The sequence below is a fragment of the Lathamus discolor genome, chromosome 3, assembly GCF_037157495.1.
Source record: "Lathamus discolor isolate bLatDis1 chromosome 3, bLatDis1.hap1, whole genome shotgun sequence".
Classification (NCBI taxonomy): domain Eukaryota; kingdom Metazoa; phylum Chordata; class Aves; order Psittaciformes; family Psittacidae; genus Lathamus; species Lathamus discolor.
This window is the reverse complement of record NC_088886.1, coordinates 137,806,200-137,826,130: the sequence shown is the minus strand read 5'-3', so window position 1 is coordinate 137,826,130 and position 19,931 is coordinate 137,806,200. Positions and strand designations below refer to the sequence as shown.

The following is a 19,931-nucleotide window of genomic DNA, read 5'->3' as shown; positions in this document are numbered from 1 at the left end:
ATGGTTTGGGTTGGAAAGGACCTTAAGATCATCCAGTTCCAACCCCTCTGCCATGGGCAGGGACACCTCACACTAAACCATCCCACCCAAGGCTCTGTCCAACCTGGCCTTGAACACCGCCAGGGATGGAGCATTCACAACCTCCCTGGGCAACCCATTCCAGTGTCTCACCACCCTCACAGTAAAGAGCTTCCTCCTTATCTCCAATCTAAACTTCCCCTGTTTAAGTTTTAACCCGTTACCCCTTGTCCTGTCACTACAGTCCCTAATGAAGAGTCCCTCCCCAGCACCTTTGTAGGCCCCCTTCAGGTACTGGAAGGATCCCTCCCTCTGCAGTCAAGACCCCGCTCCCCAGGGGCTGGTGGGGAGAAGGCATCAATGAGAAGGTGCTGACCAGGAGGAGGTGGGGGTCCCGCCGGTGCGCCCGCAGAGAAGGACACCGACACTTCTGCAAATGTCTTTAATGCACTTCGAATACATGGGAGGGAAACAGAAATGTTTAGTGAGTCACAAAAATATTACAAAAGGTCACGTGCAGGCGAACCGCCCCCCCCAGCACTGCAATGACAAGGTAGGAATTTACATTAGAAACTAATATAAAATATTTAAAAACCTCTGCTAGTTTACCTTTTGTTTTTTTTTTTTTCCTTTGTCTTTTATAAAAAAAAAGGAAGGGGCAGGGGAAGAAAGGCCATCTCCAAGGTACTGACTCACCGCCTGAGACACGCGGGCTCCTTCCGGCCCCATCGGTAGCATCCTTGGGCTCCTCGCTCCATCCAGCCCTGCGCGCGCAGACCAAGCACACACACACGCACACAGGCACACGCTGCACTACAGAAAGGTTCATCTCTGGGCTGCGAGGGCAGCACCAGCAGTCAGGGTTTGCTGTGGTCCCGGTCATCCACGTGTCCCTCACCCTGGGAAGCTTGCCCTTGCTCTAGGTTATGCGAAACAGTGTCCAAAGCGCACAGCTAAACCTCCAGCCCTCTAAAGGCAGGGAAAAGCTGGTGTGTCCACCCCAGGCTGGGTGAGAGAAGCGTTTTCAATGACTAAACTCGGGTTTTGGGGCATGAGCATGGCCAGACTCAGCACCAGGACTCCAGGGCTGGATGGGTGCGAGAAGCATCCCGGTGCGGGGTCCAAGGCATCGGTGCAAGCCCCCAGCGGGACGCCATCTGCTTCCACAAGGGAACAGCCAAAAGCAGAGATCAGAAGGGCCTGGAGCCCGCAGGCTGTGCACAGTCACTGCTGTGAGGACACAGCCACTCACGCCCCTTCCTCTGCCCCCCATGGACCTCGCTGCCTGCTCGCTGCCACACAGCGCAAGAGCTTCGTCGCCAGCACCACAGAGTCCTCCTGCGCCCATCCTGCCCGCGGCATTGTCAGCACATGCCATGTTTATGTAGGACCTACCACACACGGCGACAGCTCGGTCCCTCCCACCCTCGCCGCTCGCACAGCGGAGGGTTTCCGGAGCCGCACTTTCGCTGCAGTTGGGCCCCAGGGAAAGGAACAAAGGAGCCATTTTCATCTCCAGCCTCGCCGGGAGCGGAGGGAGAGGGTGAGAGAAAAGGCCAGTGTGTGCGGCGCACAACAGCCGGCAGGAAGCTTCCCCCCAGGTTTTCGAGGTTTGGGGCTTTTCTCCCCTCTCTGTTCCTCTTTTTAAAGGAGGGAAGAGGCAGCGTCGGGACAGTTAAAAACAACCAAGGGCTGGCCCCAGCCACGTGCAGCCCTTCCTGGGCTGATGCTCCTCTCCTGCTCCCGGGGCCCTGCGAGGCAAACGGTGAGCGATGCCGTGGTCTTTCAGCGAGGGAAAGGGAAGGGACCACCTCCACGGCAGACCAGAAATCATGTTTCTGAACTGATGTGCCGCTTATGATGATTTTATGGTCTGTCAGCGGCTTTAGGGGAAACAGAACCACGGCAGAAATGAAGAGGTGGTGAAGCACGATACACGACAGGTTCACTGCCTGAGAGAGACAGGTTGATGCAAGGCTGGGTTTTAAACACATCTGCAACCTCAGGCTTATTCTCCATTAGATATTCTGGACTAACGTCAAACACGAGGGTTTTCTTTTGAAAAGAGAACTGCACAACAGAAAAAACATTATCAAAATAGGAGGTTGCTACAGAGCTCATTAAAACCTGCCATGGTCCAAGAGACCTAAATCCAGCTTCAGAATCTCTGGAGGTGAACCCCACTGGCAAACAAGCATTTCGAGACTGTTTTGGATACAGTTTGGCTGCTGCGCAGGCTGGCATTAATCGATAGGGACAGATGCACTGAAAGGGATTCCTGGTTGCTCGACAGTTCATGTGCCCTTGCAGCTTCACTCATGGGGAGAATTAAGGCACAATACATACTCTAAATGGAGGGCAGTCACGTAGAGGACCAAGTCCCCGGGAAGTGGAAGGGCTCTCACGGTGCCGGACCCCCTCCTCACCTGGGCTGGCACCCAGGACTGGGTACCGTAGAGCCACAGGGTTCAAGGAAAACTGGACACAGAGGTCTAAGGGTTTCCTCTGGCCTGAAGGTCTGTGGATCTCCCCACCTGACACAACGCTGCCTTGCCCTGGCCAGATACAAGCTGGCAAAGCAGGTCATGGACTCCAGATGCCCACCCAGGAGGAAGGAGGACAGACACGCAGCCGAGCAGCCATGATCCCCGGTGTCACCTAGCCACGCAGCCAGCCAAGCACCTTCCAGGGAAGCGCCAGAGAAAGGATTCCGTGGGGAGCCGGGGGACATGTGCCGAAGGGAAGGGACGGCGGGTGAACAATCAGGCTCGCTCGGTGGCCAGCCGAGGTTCTCGCGAGGGGCAGCAGAGCAGGAGCTCCGCTCCCCACCCCACGCTGATTAGAATAACAAATGAGCCCACAGCAGCAGCCACGTTGCCACTCCCCATCTTTGACTCAACCTCAGATGCAGCCATTGGCAGTCTCTGCCATCAGTGACGGGTACAGGCCAGAGCGTGAACACGCAGTGGGATGTGCATGGCGGCTGCCTGCGCCTATGCAGGACCTCAGTGGGTCCTGGCACGGAAATGAGGACTTGCCTGCAGGGCTCCATGCTGTGCTGAGGCCCTGATGATTCTCACTTTGGTTTCTGGCTTCCTTTCATCCACGTTAGCTCCCCTTGCCGCGCCCGAGATGCACAAGGGCTGCACTGCCCTGAACGAGCCTGAGCTGTGGGTGCAGGAGGAGGCTGCTCCCCCACCACGCAACCTCTCCCCAGCAATCTGCCCCCATCCAAGGCAAGCATCTCTTTCAACTGTTTTCTTTTTAAAAGCTACACCCCCTAAATATTTCTACTGGTCACAGATGAAAAACAACACAACCCCCACTTCTTCAAAGACCACTTGATGACTTGGTGTCATTTCAAAAGCCATCCAAGAGTAACTGAGCATTTGAAGAGCTTCAGAATATAATTTCAAATCACTGTTGGCAAATCTCTGTACAGTAAGAGCAATATATCACCGTCCTCAAAGACATGATACACAGCAGGCACCACCTATCTGAGCCACTGAAAATATCACTGTAGGTCACACCAGCTACAAGCTCTGCTCAGATCATAGCCCACATACTTCAGGAGTGAAACTATACATTCCTTCTGTTCTTAATCACAAGTCGAGAGGGAGAGTAGTCCTGGCTTTTGGGACTTCTCTCATTTCAGAACTGCTGTCACATGTTGGATTTTCAAGGCATTGCGGGTCTGCCATGAGGCTCTTCATCTCTGGCAACATCCCTATCGACCTGCATCGCAAGGTTTCTCCAGGAGGGAGAGAACCTGTACTCGCTGCTTCTGAATCACGTTCATTTCCATCCGGAACGTTATCTTTAGCCAACACAAGCCTCACAGGTTTTGTTTTCAGGCAATCCTCCTTCACACCTTCCACACAATCTAGAAAAACTCAGCACCAGGGACCTACCATCTCAGCAGGTTTGGGCTAGACAAATGCCATGGTGTTATTAACACTGATGCGTTTCCCTTCTTGAAGGGAAAATGCTCACTAAAATACAACGGTTTCTTTTCCATTTCCTTCACACACAGGCATGTCCTCTTGTCCCAAGATGAAAATATCCAAGCTTGAGATCTCATTTAGTTGCCAATGAGTAAGCCTTTGGCATGGTTGCAAACCTGATGTGAGTCAGGGGAGGGGAGGTCCTGTGGGTGCGCAGCAATTCACGATACTGAGGAACATGCAACTTTCTTATTCTTAGACAGCTGTTGAGAGGCAGCGACACGACCTTGGAGCTTAAAGGCTGACTTTCACCGCTTTCTCTCATTGTTACACCTACTGTAAGAGACAGAGATTTCTATTTTAGCACTTGTCTAATATTTCCCCCCTTAACTAAATAGGAACATTTCATTTCCTTGCCTTTAAACTTTCCCCTCAATTGTTATCTGGCTCCCAGCAAGGATCTGTGAGAAAGCGTCTCAGAAATAGAGATTTCTGGCATGCCACCTGTTCATAACTCAAATACACAGAACTATATATAAATACATGACATGGAACAAAAATACACACACACACAAAGATACTGGGTGGATTTTCAAATGCATTCAGCATGCTCCCTCTGAAGTCAATGAAAACCCAACGCAGCGCATCTCATGAGAGTAAATATGTGAGGAAAACATAAGAAAGGCAGAACTGGAGCACAAGCCAGTCTGGAGGAGGTGCATTCCCTGCACAAAGCACTCCATCCCCACTGCGAAGGCTCAAGGAGTTCATAGGGCAGGAGGTCCTAAGCTTTCCAGATGTGTGTCAGAGCCCAGAGAGGGTCTGATGGACTTCTCTCTGCCCCGTGCTGATCTCTGCAGGAACAGAGGCTTTGCAACAACTGACCTTCCAAATGTCCCTTCTTCACCAAGATGTGGATTTTAAGCTCCTTTTAATGAGAGCTAGCATCTGGAAACAAGGAAGAGCAGCCAGCACCGTGGCAATGGCCTAGCTCTGCTGCAGGCACCCCTAGCAAGCATCGTACAAAAGCAGCCCATGGGATACTGCTGGCGGATGGCTCTGGGACAGAATCGTAGTTGCTGCCCTTGCCTTTTTCCCTTGATTCCCACAATCATCTGTTTATTCCTTATCTGGTGGTGGGACATTTGGGCATGTAATTTCTGAAGCCGGACTGGTACATCTTCACGCCATTTTCTCACCCATGCCGTCCCCTGCATATACATCTCCAGTGCAGAAGGGATGCTTCGTGCTAACCAGGACAATGAAAACTGGCCAAGAGATCCCACGGATGACTGCAGTCTGCCACAGCACAGAAACCACCCTGGCTGGCACATGCAGATATCTGAAAGTTTGTTCTTTCGCAGCAGGATTCTAAGATGATCCTGTGAGTTCAGACAAAATTACAAACTCATTTACATGTAAATTGCTTCTGTAGCTTTGCAGAAAGGAAGGTTCTGCCGAGCAGCGTTGGACCCTGCATTTGGCCTGTCTTAAATTATAATATAACAACAATTATAATAATACAAATACTACTTTGTACACAAAGCACGCCCTCCCCTGCAAACCCTGGCATGCTTCGGTAGGTCCTACGGCCCTCTAGTCAATAATCACCCTCTGCACAGAGAGACATTGAGTGACTTGCCTGAGGCCACAGCAGAATTCTGTAGCAAGTCCAAAGAAAGCTTTGTGGCTCCTAGCTCTGCTTCTTGACCAACGTTAACCAGCCCCAAATATATGCAAAATCCATCAAAGCTGAATGTGCCAGGAAGAAATTAAATCAGAAAACAAACAGAAAACCAACCCTGGGGTACCGTGAGGCCTCCTGGACTTTGCTGTTTGATCAGGGGACTTGAGTGTTAAAAGCTTCTGTTATACCTGTATTGCGATCACACAGCAACTGTGAGTAAATCATTAGGTTCTCCCGTAGGCAAAAAGGGGTGGAAGGAAAGCTGCACCTGCCCTGACAAGGAGTGAAGAGTTGTCACCAAAAGACAATGGGCAGAAGGGTGGGGAATATGCATCAGAAGCAACCTGCAGGGGGTAAAGCCTGCAGTAGTTTGCTGCAGCACATCCACAGGGGTCAGCATCTCGATGCAGAGATACAACCTGACCCTGCAGAGACCGTCTCCTCTGCACATCACATTCTGCTCCAAGGAGGAAGCCACGGGGATCTAGAGGGAGGGTCTTTTCAAGCTGATTTTGATGCTTTACAGCTCAAGTCTATCTGAAAGGAAGGACATCGGCAATAACAAGAGCCATCACAGTGAGGCTAGAGGGGAAAACGGAGCTGTGCTAGGGCACAACCCTGCTGGAACAGGGAGAATAGTTGGCTTTATTGAGGCTGTCTCCTCTCTGCTGCGCCAGGGCAGCGGAGATCTCTGTTTCATATGCTTTCAAGGAGCCCTCTGGATCCTGCAGAGCTGCTGAAGTTGTCCCTGTGAACAAATGGTCCTTTCTAGCTTCTCAAATTCTATACAATAGCAAGGAAAAAATACTTGACAGTATCTCTTTAAAGATAAACACACTGTAAACAGGAGATCTCCCCCACCCCGGTAGCTTTCTTCCTCCTGCTTGTGCAAAACCAGGGGTTGCGACCTTCCCTGGGGTTCAGGCACAAGGACAGGATGCGTGAGAATAAAGTTGCCTCTGTTTGCAGTGATACCATAGCTAATAGCACCAAGACCAACACTTAAAACATGCCTAATTTGAGGGCAGGGAGGATCTGGGTTTGTTTTTCTTGACTGAACTAGAAAGTTCATCTTTAAATCTGTTCAGCTTCAAGCATGTGAGCTTTTGGCCTCCTTTAAACAGGGGAAATACCATTCCGTTTCTGAAGAGAAAAAAAAAAATAGCACATGGAAGAACAGTTCTGCAGTCAGTAAAAGTTTGGCTAACAAAAGGACTCCAGAGTCACGTAAAGAACATTTAATCCATGGATTATAGGCTCGCACCTGGCAGAAATGCATGTGTAAATACAGGCGTGCAGAGCATCTACACCCTGAGCTAAGGCAGAGGGGAGTTCTGTAGCTAGGAGGGAGAAAAAGGATTCTTACTACTAATTTTCATAGTTAAATATTTCTCACTCGCACTCACACATACGCAGGCTGTTCCCAGAGAGCTCAGCCTTGGGAAGGATAAAGGAAAGGGCTCAGTTCGGTCTGGGCTGGTGCTGAGTAGCTCCTCTTCTGTTTGCAGTGGTTGTGCAGCAAACTCTTTTAGTTGCAGGCAGAGTTTTTACTGCATTAATTATCCTGTGAGTCACTGGGCAATGGACAGTAACTTGGCTCTCCCAGTTGTTAGAAGGGTGTAATTCAGCTCTAATGCAGTGGGTTGTCGAACACGGCATCTGGCAAGATGGAAACTTTCAGTTTCTTTTCAGGCCAGCTGTACTCCTTTGGAAGTTTAAACTGCAAGACAGTAAAGAGAACCAGTCAATGTGTACCACTGCAACCTGCACAGAACAAACCAACCCAGTGCAAAGGCAGGCAGCCCCATGTTATTATTTTTTAAAACAAGAGGCCACTAAGAAAACATTTCCCCATCAGTGTGTTTTGGACAGCAGTGGACATTAGATAATGCAGCCTCTGCCTCAGCTGCCAAAGTAAAGCTCTGAGCTTTCAGCCCAAGCACTGTTTATTTCATCAGACGGATTCTGGAGGGTTTCTGCCCCCATCACCCTTTCCCTCCCAACCTCTCTGAAAAGTCATAGCAGAACTATCTCCTCTCCTACCTGACCATATCCCTTTCCTTGCACCTACACCAGTCCCCATTTGCTTTAAAGGGAGACTTATGGCAGCTTTCAAACTCTTGTTGGTACAGGGTGGGATGTGAGCTAGCATGGCTCTGCTGACTTGCAGTGACAGGCTTGCAAATGGCCATCACCTCTGGGTGGGCAAACGCTGGCTGGGGAGAGCCAGAGTGCCTGAACAGCATTTCTGCTCCTGCCCTACCCACCTCTGGGACAAAGGCTTCACAGGGTGCTGTACAATGCCTCATATTCACACAGGCACTCAGCTGCTCAGGCTGTTTTGCAAACACTGATTGAAGCACTCAGAACGAAGATTTTTTTGCCCCAGTCTGGTTTGCACAGCACCGTCTCTGGCCAATGTTTCCCAAACAAGACGAGGGCACTGGTCCCATCCTGATACCATTCCAGAGCACCCTGCCTTAGGCTGGGAAGTCACCCCAGCATCTCTGACCCCAAACACAACCATTCAGGGACAGAGCTCCAAGAAGCCTTACCACCAACCCTTCTCACAGCTGCATCTGACCAGGGCCCATGCACTCACAGAGACCTCAAAAGCAGCTCTGTGGGAGGTGGGGGGTGTAATCTCTTAACTACAAATCTGCCCCATCCAGAGCTGGATGGCAACCAGCTCTGCACAGGCATTTCATGCAATCCCAGTGTCAAGCCTGAGGGTCCAAAACATGTGGGGGACAGCTCTGGAAGCCAGTCTGCAGGATCGGATATACCCACTGACACTGCGATAGGCCCTGACACCTAGAATCTTACCGTGATCCCACACCACCAGTAACACCCTGACCTGGAGGCAGCTTATCCAGAACAGTTACAGATACAGTGGTCCTCTCCTAGGGAAGTCCTCAGACCAAGGCCATCAACGCCATAAGCTTCCCAGGGCCTATGTGAATCAGAGCTGGTGCAAGGGGGCACTGACCTGGGAATCATTTATCCATACCTAATCACTTGTCTTTCTTCCCATAAGTGCCCAATTTCTGAAGGACATTAACACATGCCCAGTGGCAAGTTCCTGCTAAAGGAAATTCCCTCCAGCTGCCTGCTGCGCAGCAAGGGTGGCTCTAACATGAATTTGCTCCCAGCCTTGCTCCATTTGCAGCTGTGTATAAGGATAACCTTTAGTTGGTACCTACCGACCTGAGTATGCCAGGCTGGTGGTTCAGCGTCAGAGCCATGATCTGGGGGCAGGGAAGAAGGGTCCTTCAGGATAGTGGCTACTATAAACTTCCACTCTTCTAGGAAACATAAACAGCCCAAGACCCACTTAGGGCTGGTGTTTTTTTAAACTCAAGCCTGACATACTGAGGGGATTCTTCTGAGTTCAGTTCTAGGGTATATGAAAAACATACTAAAGATACTCAGATAATTTAACTTAATTTCACTTAACACAGGTGGCTCTTTATGCAGCAAAGGAAAGACTCCCATTGCAGCGCTTCATTCTACCACAGGAACATCATCAGCAACAGCAAGGGCTGCTGAGGAACGCCTTTGGTTGGCCCAGCCCAGGGTCCTGCAAGTTACACATCCTTGGAGGAATCTGGATGGTGAAAGCTCACATTTCATCTCAAGTATTTTCCTTTTTATAAACAGGAGTGGTTCCAAAGCAATCCTCTTGGAGAATTCATCCTTTGCATTTGTTTGGTTTCCACTTTTTAATACAGCAAAGTCACAGTAACTCAGAACCGAATGCCCAGTTGCTGTGCCAGGAGCTGCCATGCTCATTGCCTCTGCTTCTCAGTGGAGAGCGAAGGAACAAGAGCAGTCCAAAGCCTTAACTAAAGGGCCTTCAAACCAAAGTGCTCCTGGGCTTCTATGTCACTAGCAAAAATGAGCTTTGGATTAGGTTTAACTGGATAAAAGCTGGCCTGAAAGTCACTGCACAGCCAGCAGCGTGCTCCCCTCACACAGTGAAGAATACCCTGGCATTAAATCAATTTTGGATTAAACAATTAGAGCCCTGAGATTTTCATGGGGGGAAGGGAGCAGGGTGAGGGATGGGAGGGCTGCTCTACAAACCAAGCAAAGTTTCTTTAGAGTCTGCAGGGAGCTGTAAAAAATGGGATTAAAAATATTACATGTCATTTCTGCCACTGCTCTTTGAAGTCAAGCAGAGTATTTATATGGCATGCATGGGAGACAGGGTGTTAAATGTTCCCCAGGAAGAGATCACATGGCAGAGAGAAGTTTAGTACCGCACAGCAAAGCTTTGTAAAGCTCCCCTGGCTGCTGCTATGAGGCTTCCAGCCTGGTGATGGTCCTCTTCTTCACTTGGCAAGTGAAAGCCAAGCAGCAGATGTGAAAACCCCCCTCTCTGCTCCCCAGGCCCCAGAACAGAGGCCCCTACCACAGGTTGTTCAGCAGTAAAAGTACTGCCACCACTTTCAGCCTTTCTCAAAGCAGGGAAGGTGATGTGCCTGGTGCTCCTGTGGAAGACACTATGCATAGCACGAAGGAAACCCCTCCACCTGGCTCAGGGGCTGCACCACCTTGATTTGGGGTGCTCGCATACCACGCTGGGAAAGATGCTGGTGAAAATGAAATGCAGAGTCTCCCTTAATACCCATCCCTGCCCTGTATTTCTTGCAACCCCTTCTCTCAGTGCCTTAGGTCACAGCAGATGTGAAGGTTTAGCAAGGCCTCATGTCTACGATGCAGGCTACAGCCTGTGAGCAGAGGGGAGGATCAAAGGCAAGCTGCAGGATGGGCTAAGCTCTCTGGAACAGTACATGGGAGATATGGGAATGACGCAGCCTTACTTCCTCTGGAGAATTCAGATCTTCTAAATCTTCCAGCATTCTCTCTACGAACTCTTCGGTCAATAGGATCTGCAAAGGAAATAGAATAGTTTACGCCTTTACACTCCTAGTTTTAGCTAACAGCCAAGAAACTGAACGACTTCTGCAGAGAGCAGACTGTACCAGCTCACTCCTTCCTCTATGTCCTTCTTTCCCGCAATACAACGGTTTGAGGGCAAGAAGCTCCTAACTTTGCTTCCCACCCCAACCACTGAAAGAAAAAAAGTTAAAATTATACAGCAGTCTTTCTTTGACCCTCAATTATCTTCTTCAGTCTAAAATTAGAGGCTCAGCTTTAGACATAGGGAGTGGGGAAGAAGGAAAAGGGGTCAGGATAACAACTGTTGGAGAGAGACAGTGGGAGACGGCCGCTTTCATCTGATCCATTGAAGTTAAGCTCAGTTTAATCAAGAAACAGCAGCACAGGGACCCATACAGAGCTGGTGCTCTGGGCACGGGGAGGACTCTGACCTGAGTGCAGCACATCATTCAGATGATCCAGATGCTGGGTATGGGAGGTGGTCCCAGAGGTGCCTACGCCAGGCACCTCCACGTTGTATCACACGTGCCTGTGCTGGGAAAGCTTTTAGCTCATCTCAAGGCCAGGCTGGGATGCACAAAGCAGCCCAGGAGAGCAGCTGAGGGCTATGACCCTGGTCCCATGGAGCTCCCCAGGTCACATACACCAGAGACACTGGGGGGAAAACCAGTCCCAGGAATTCAAGGGGAGGCACTCCCACCCTCTTACAAAAGCATGTGATAGCCAAAAGCAAACACGTCCTGCCTCTCTTCACAACAGCCATAAAGGCCAGAGCTCCAGGCAGGCCAGCTGGCTTGGCACAGGAGCAGAGACAGCAGTGCAGGACCAGGCAAACATCCCCACGCGGTGAGGGGGCCTTGCAGTGGCATTCCTGGGAGTTAGGTTGCAGCGGTATCCAGCAGATTAGTCCCATTTCAGCCTACAGGTTTGTTTCTCCCTTGCTGCTCCTCCTTTCCTTTCTTCACTCCACCCTTTCCTCTGTCTCTGGCATTGCTTTCCATCCTGCAGCAACCACCTCCCCAGTGCCCCTTTTCTTACTCTTCCCTTTCTCTGTTCTCTCCAGCAATGAACTCTGTGCTCCCTCCCATAGAAGGAACCACTCCAGCACCAAACACTGATGGAGCTATGTGCCCAGCCCCACTCCTCTCTGCCTTCCCCTCCAGCTCACACCTGGAGGAGGGGCAGCCACCGCAGAGCCCCACCTCCCATGCCCACCAGCTCCTTGGTACCAGTAACACCAGTAAGGAACAGGTGATTGCCAGGATGCCGTGGGCTGTTTGGCAAGTGAAAGCCTCTGGGCTCCATTTGGTCACACACTAGCAGGACTATTGGACAGAAAGAGAAAGGGAAGACTCAGGTCTCCCTTTCTTCCTTTGTTGGCAAGAGATCCAAAACCACCAAATCCAGATCCGAGAGCTATCAGGTGCCTGCAGTTCCATACCCTTACAACCTTGCCACCCTGCTGCCACTGCTCACAGGGGATGAGGGAACTGCACCTCCCCTTTCCACTACCTTCCTTTCTTTGCCTAGCTTCAAGCAGGCTCCAGGCCAGGGCTTATGACCGAGCTGCTCAGCATGGATGCAGGCACCTCCATCAGGCCTTTCTGATCACACCTCAAGCCTGAAAAAAAACTGCTTTAGCTAGGAGCCAGGAGCTTGCTGCTTTGGACAGGACTCTGCAACCTGGCACCAATCTGCAGACTGGCAAGCTGAGGAACATTGCACTAAAACACACAGTACCACTGCAAACTGCTGCAGTCTCCTTGCAGGAGCCTGTAACTATTCTGCCTATTGAACTGGAGACACCCGTTTGTTGACGGTTTGCAGGAGGAGGAAGCTGTCTGTCTGTGTTGGAGGCAGGAGGGCAACCTGATCGCTCAGCTCACAAGGAAGAGCTGGGTGGGGAGCCGGGGCTCTGTGCAGAGCAGATCTCTTTCTGCGGAGGTGCAGCCTGCAACGGGGTGAGGGAATGAAAACAATTTGGCAGACATCAAAATCTACAGAACAGCCGGAAAAAGGAGGAGGAATTGGTATTCGCAGCAATCAAGGAAAGCAGCAAGGAGGAAATGAATATTCAGCCATTCACGGATGAACAAAAATGCCAGAGGTTGGGATGGGTGAGAGAGCGGCAATGAGGAGCCGTGGCTTTGGCGGGGGACGAGAAGACAAGCGCAGCAGGAAGACCCCTGGGCGCTCCCGAGGTGCCAGAGGCAGGAGAGAAATGGGAACCACATGTGCAAGGCAGCCAGATGCTTCGAGGCTGGAGGCAAAACAAGACAGGGTACGCGGCAGTGAACAGCAAAGGGTGGAGAGAGTGAAGGGGGGGATAGGTCAGTCCAGGCTAAACCACAGACTCCCAGAGTAAGGACCAAGCTAGGTGGAGCACTATGGCTAGCACTGACCTGGGATGCAACCCCCTGAGATGGCTGAGGCCATCTGCAGCTCATTGTCCCCTCTCAGTGAGTTTTGGTAATCCAGCTGAAAAGAAAAGCCCCAAACAACCAAATTCCACTGATGCAGTGATCTGCACTGGCTCCCTGAAGGGTCTGACAAGTGCACTGGGACTGGAGTCCACAGCTCAACTGTCTCATGGACCGTGTTTATGAGATCAAAGCAATGGGAAAAGATTGCAGAGCTGTTCTGCAAGCCTGCATAGACAGTTAACTTTGGTGGAGGGCAGGTGTCACAGGCTGCAATGACAAACTGCTGCAGTGACATTCACAGTGTGCCACTCAGAGCCTGTCCTTAACAACAGGAGACAGGGAAAAAAACCTCCCAGACCCTACAGCCCCATGTTGCTGGGTACAGCTCTCCTTCCTGGAGAAGGGAGTCTCTGAAGCATGGGTGCAACTGAACGTACAAGCAGCCATGTCCCCCAGCTCAGGAAACTGGCTCTCCTGAGGATGCAGGGGGAAGGCACGTGTCTGCAGCACACCAACTGCTGAAGAGGGCTTTGAAGCAAGAGGTATTGTCATCCTGCCTTCACGTCTAGACAAGATTTCTCCTCTTAGAAGTAGCCCAATCAAAATGGCCCAGGAGCATTAAGGCCTGTGCTCATAGATCAAGCTGCCATCCCCACCTGCAATCAGCAAAACCACCTTCATGCTGGTGAGTCTTTGCTTCTATGGAGAAGGATGAGAATAAATCCAATCCCATCTCAGCTTCCCTCACTCACAATATTTCACGTTTCCAGCTCTTGTAGCATGCCTGCTCCTGCACAGTATGATACCCCATTACATTAACACACACACGTTATATGTGCATGATATTAAAGGTGACATTCCCAGCAAATAAACATGACAGACTGCCATTGCTCTAGGCACCTAATTTAATTTCCTCTGGGATTTAAACCTTAGAAGCTCAAATTAAACAAATAGGCCCTGTTCACTTTATATTTCAGACCTGAATCTAGAGTTTTCCTCCGATGCTGTTAACTGAGCTTATCAACAGGACACCGCACAGAGATCACAATGATGAAGCAGCTTATTCCCTTCCCAAAGGAAAACAGAGCCTCGCTGTTGTGCTGCAGCCATGGGAAAATGCAGCGCAATCTGGAGGGGAAATGGAGCCATCCCATGCACACTGAACAGGCCTCCCCCCCCATGAAATCTCCCGGCTGGTGCTGAGGAAGCAGAGGCGCTCTCCTGAATGGCAGCGGGCGCCCTGGGTGCCGCAGAGCTCGCAATGCTGTGTTTTCACAGCTCTGTGCAAACACTCTTGCCGGTCCAGCCTGCTGGAGCTGCTTACAGGGTGTAGCTCAGCCCTTCTAATGGCTGTTTGCAATATGAACAGGGAACAGCGTCGCCAGCCAGCTGCAGGTACCTGAAACATCTCCGTCAGTGCTGCACGGTCCTGCTTGCACCAGGATGTCCCTGACCTGAACCAGAGAGGCCCAGACATGTGCTACCCCATTGCTAGCCGATCGAGATTCCATTTTCTGTGTGCTTTGTGGCTGTTAGTCATGCTACGGATGCTTGGAAGACGATGACTAGCCAACAGATAAGTCCCTGTTTCCTATCACAGGTACCTACCGCATAACTGAGGTCCAAAGTTTGGGTTCTCACTCTTCACTAACAACTGCATGTGCCCAGACACGCTACAAAATACCAGGCTGGGTTGTTGTATTCAGGTGGCTGTGTTCAGGGAACACATGGGCTACATGCATGATGTCTCCCTCTCGTGGCAAGACTCACCTGAGCTTGCTGAAACCTATTTCTTACCTACAGGGTTTACCTACGGGTCAACTGAAGGAGCTTGCGTTGAAGCTTTTCATACCCGTGGATAGTTGAGAAACCTGTATCGTGACTTGTTACAGGTATGTGGCTGCAAGTGTATGAAAACAGGCGAGATCTGAAAACGTACACAAGGTCATGGGGCTCCAGGGCTGACTTTGAAAGCAAGTGGTGCTTAGTGAAACATTAGAGACTCTGTAGTCAGCTTACAGGTACCACCCCACAGTTAACACCCCATCTCATATAAGGGTTCAACACTGTTATGAGGGCTTGAAGTTCTCAGCTCAGGAAAGGCTGGTTGAGGCCAGGGGTCACACTCATGTTGAAAGCCTGGCACAGCTTTGATCAAGGAGGACCCTCAGAAGCTGAGCTAGGAATCAAGCTGCAGCTCTTTCTAACTTCAGGAAACATGCTTTGTTCAGGGCAAAACACAAGTGATCGGCCCAGGGACAATTAAGCAGGGGTGCTTTTACTGAGAATACCCCATTTTCTTGCCTACCTAGAAACAAACCAAACAATCCCACACTTTGCCCTAGCACTTTGTTTGCATTAAACACTGCCGCTTGCTTTTCTAGCAGGTTTGTCAAAGAAAAGAAACCACATTTTATTAGTTCTGGACTTAGTACAGAGCTGGCTTATACGGCTCAGCCAGACAAGGTGGGGACACATTGCAATAAACCCCTATATAAACCATGCCAACCCTTCCAAAGAAACTGTTCATCCATCCAGGTACTATGTCTGGAATGGGTGGAGCAGTTGTACCCTAAGCCACATGTCATCTGTTAGAGCTGGAAGTATCTAGCAGCTTTTAGGAGCCCTCTGCCCTGAAAATGTTTCGACAGCACAGTAAAAAGCAAAGATAAAGTGTGTCAGCATTTTCCAATGAAATCAAACATTACCAAGAAAACCCCCTGATGAATCACGCTTTGTGCATCCCCCAGCCCATCCCTCTGCTCTCCCTTCTTTCTTTGCACTGCTTTGCTTTGACTGCAAGTGGCTCAGGGCAGAGCTCTTGTCACAGCACCTTTCCGTGTCACACCCAGCCCTGACACTGCCTGGAGAGGCCACCTTGCTGCCTGAATCCACCACAGCTCTCATTACAGCCTCAAAGGTACCAGTATCGCAACAAACACCTTTGATGGGGAATTCCACTGTTGCTCTTCCAGGAGATTCACAACCCTCCTCATAAAGGAAAAACATCCACTCACAGATGCCTCGGGGACCCTGTTGCTTCATACCGCGATGTTACAATCCACGAAGAGGAAGTATATGATGACGCTGACAGATTTTGACCTTGTGGGATCTCTCCATGACATTCCCAACTATGAGGCTGATTGCAAGGACTGGCCTCCTCAGAGCCTATCCTGACTGAGATCTGTCTTTCAGACAGGGCTGCTTTGAGTGAACACATAAAATTTGGCTCCGATGGGGAAAGCACTGACAAAGGAGCCAAGGCTACAGGCAATACTAATTCTTTCAGAGTGAAAAAGCAAAGGAAGAACAGGCATTTCATGGAATGCTCCAAGTGGGTGGAAGAAAACCTACACAAACTTGCCAAAATGTAGTTTGAGCAGCAAGGGAGGGGCATTAGGTGGCAGGATAGTCAGTCGGCTTAAGAAGGATGAAAGAACTTGACTCACCCAAAACTAGCCTGGACAAAGCACTAGAGAACATGCTGCAGGAGATTTGATACGAGGATGATCATGATGACCTAACGGGACATTTGTACCCTAGTATAAGTTTCTCCCAGCTTCTTATTCAGCAGTGATGAAGAACACAAAGGGATAATGCAGTGAGGTTTTGGGGAAGATGATAAGCTGGCTGGAAGAGTGCTGGCTTACATTTCCTAGAACTGCGACAGAATTTGGGGGAGGCCACTCAAAAGATTCTGAAAAAAGCTTTTCTTTGGGTAGATGCATCAAACTGCTTTGGAGAACATCAGGATGTAGTTATACATCACTTAAACCAGTTTGTGAGTGTTGTCCATAAACTCACCACGCTAGGCATAACACATCTATTATAGTTTGGGGAGACCAAAAATCAACCCTTATCTCTTCAAGGGAAGACTTCACCCAACTCCAACTTACAAGTGAGCACCACAAGGACCAGAGTAGCTCTTTCAAACATTGCTTAGAACCTCTACTGCTGCCATTATGCCAATGTGTGTAAATGATTTAACATGTGGTATAGCAAAGAGAAGAACCAGATGTGCTCATTTCCAGGGGAATGTCCTAACTCTACCGGAACAGAGTCATTCTCTTGTGCTCTCTGTCTCTGTGACTAATTCAGTGTTTTATATGATGTGGAACAACTCCAATTGGACAAGCTGAGGAAGAACCAAAATACCCTGTAGTTGTGGTGTCCGTAAAGCCAAGAAGTAGAAATGCGGGTTCAAACAAAAGGAAAGGAATAAAATATGAGTTTCTCATATCCTACGCAACTGTTTTATCCCTCAAATATTGATTAGAGAAGGCAAAACTTCTAACAACTCCAGCTCTGTTCTGCAAAGCTAGATTACTTTTTTGCTGTTTTTATTGAAGAAAACCTTCTATTTCTGGTTTCATTCAACACAAAAGGAATTTTTTTTCAGCTTTTGGTCTCTTTAAGGCTTTTGTTTCAGCAAGAAAAACTGAAAATATTTAAAGATTGGGCTCAGGCTGATCTTCTTCCCCAGATTTTTCACTTAGGTTGCCAAACCAAAAGAATGGATTGTCCCCCATGACCCTGCTCACACTAATCCCCACCCCCACAGCCGAGACAGCACAGATAGTGCATGTTGATAGCTCCTGAATGCTGGATGCTTCCCACAGCCTCCATATACCTATCCTGCCTACAGGCACATTTAACATTTCCTATGAGAAGTTTGACCTTGCTGTCCTAAGCATCAACTTATTTTTCCATGCTGGATGCCTTTTCATTATTTTTTTTTTTTTAAGGCTTTTAGGGCAAAAGGACTCAAATGATCTCAGAGAGGTATTTTGGAAAAAGTGTTTTGTGACACTACTAACAAATGCGTATGATCATTGTGTTGCAACACAAGAGAACTACCCCTTACAAGATTAGCCAAAAAGTACTCTGGAGGTCAAGAGAAAGTCTTCCTCCTGATCGTGGAAATGCTTTGCCAAGTCAGAAGCCTCGGAAGGTTATTGTTGATCCATAGCCTTTCAAAGGAAAGCAGAAAAGTGCTCTGAAGAGTCCTTCTTCATTGAGCATGCCCAAACCCAAGGCAGGTCTGCCCCAAACACAGGGAAGAGGTAGCTAAGGAGCAGTTTTCCCTCTAATCATTCCTCTGTGTGAGGGATTCCTCTGAGTGGTGAGGGATTGCTATGGTACCAAGCACATCAGGACTAAAGGCAGGGAAACTCTCCAGCCCTCTCAGCATTTCTGCTGGAAGTCAGGCCGTGTGGAGGAGGAGGAGAAGGAATTTGCCAACTTGAATGAAGGGGAGGAAAGGAAAGCAGAGATGGGCCAGGATGGGGGGAAGACAGAGACACAGAAAAACAGGATGCAGAGCAGATCAGTGGCCAAGGCTGGAGGCAACACAAAGGGCAAGGAAACTGGAGGAGAACCCCATTTCCACAGCCTCAGCATCCACATGCTGTCTGCTGGATGTCGCGAACCTACTGGCATGGGAGGCGAGTAAAGTGTGTCCTCCAGCAGTGGCTGGTGCCAGAGGATAATACCCACCATTGCTGCGAGCTGCTCAGTTCACATGGAGACACAGACCTTGTGCTGGGAACTGAAGGGTGCCAACTGCAAATGAACCATAGCCTCCATCTGCCGAATCATCCTGAAACTGAGTAAGTTACCTGGAAAAAAAGCCCCTTTAGACTCAGAGACCAGTGACATTGGGCATACAAAACTTTGGAAATGGTTGCACAGAGAGTGCCTGTGCCATGCTAATTTGGCTCCAGCGTACGTCTGCCTCACAAAAAACAAATCTGTAATCACAGGATCGCCTGCAGTTTTTCTCCCACAAGACCTGTGCCCTGCTCAGTCCTCAGGATGGTTCTGCTCACTGAATGCAGCATTAGTCATCATTTCTTTTCATTATCATTCAAGTTGCTTCCCTGTTCCCTCCTACTCTCTTCCCCTTTATTTAGTATGCTCCATCCAACTACTGCCAGCATGGATTACACTGGAAGTACCTAATCTTACTGTCCTTACCACTCTCACAGCCTCTGACGTGCTCAGCCTTACATTTCAGCGAGGCAGGGAAGCACTCCTCTCCATGCAGCAGATGGGGGAGGGAGGCTGGAAGAAGCAAAGCGCCTTAACAAAGTCACAGAGAAAATCTGCAAGAGCAGGGAGCCAAACATGGCTCTTCGACTCCCAGGCTGACCCCCTGCCCCAGAGCGATCCCTTCTCCTGACCTGCAAGAACAAATTTTAATCTCTTCCTGAAATTGTTTCTGGTGCTCATCTGTGGAGCTGGAATGCTTGGCAAGCACGGAATTAATCTTCGCAGGATGACTGGAAGAAGGTTTTCCTGAGCAGACATGGGAAAATAAGTGAAGAGAAAATTGGATCTGAATATCTTCTCCTTGTGGGTGCCTGCCTCAAGACTTGCAGGTTTCTGTTTTCCCACTCATCCCTGCAGGGCACAGGGGTATCCACAGAGGAATTCCTCCTGGCCTCCTTCTGCTGTTGGGAAGACAGGTCACACCTCAGGTCTTGAGCTGAGCACCCAGAAAACGCAGAATACAGACTCAGCTGCCACGCGAGTACATTTTAGCTCAAGACTCTGGAAAAGCATTGAGAGGTAGAGTAGTAGAGGCAGAACAGGATCCAGCTCTCCAGGGCAACGTTTAGAGACTTAGCCATAAAACTATTGTGATTTTTCTGCAATTACCTGCCTCATTTACTACACACCTTTTAATTTTGACGAACAAACAAAGAGGAAGTCCTATAGGCAAGAGTATACCTTATTCCACACTCCTGATTCATGCTGCATCTCTGTGCACTGAATGAGGCAGACAGGCTTTGTGAAAAATAGGTATGTTCAATCCTTCAGTTAGATACAGCATCGAAATACACATGCAACAGAGGCAAGGCTGAAGTGCAGAGACATTTCTTACAGTCTGTGTGCTAGATTTTGCAGGTAACAAGGAGTCTAACTCTAGGTTTGTTTTTACTGCACTGTATT

At 49.5% G+C, this 19,931-nt stretch overlaps 1 protein-coding gene across 2 annotated transcripts in view; it reads right to left on the bottom strand.

The window, feature by feature from the left end:
* Positions 1 to 6,872: 6,872 nt before the first annotated feature.
* SUFU (SUFU negative regulator of hedgehog signaling) overlaps positions 6,873 to 19,931 on the bottom strand; it is a 93,665-nt gene continuing 80,606 nt past the window's right edge. For both annotated transcript variants that reach the window (XM_065672137.1, XM_065672138.1), the window contains exons 11-12: positions 10,476 to 10,544; positions 6,873 to 7,369 (exon numbers count right to left, since the gene is read on the bottom strand). In XM_065672137.1, coding sequence (XP_065528209.1) covers positions 7,280 to 7,369; positions 10,476 to 10,544 — 159 coding nt within the window. In that variant the 3' untranslated portion in view covers positions 6,873 to 7,279. The remainder of the gene's footprint in view (positions 7,370 to 10,475; positions 10,545 to 19,931) is intronic.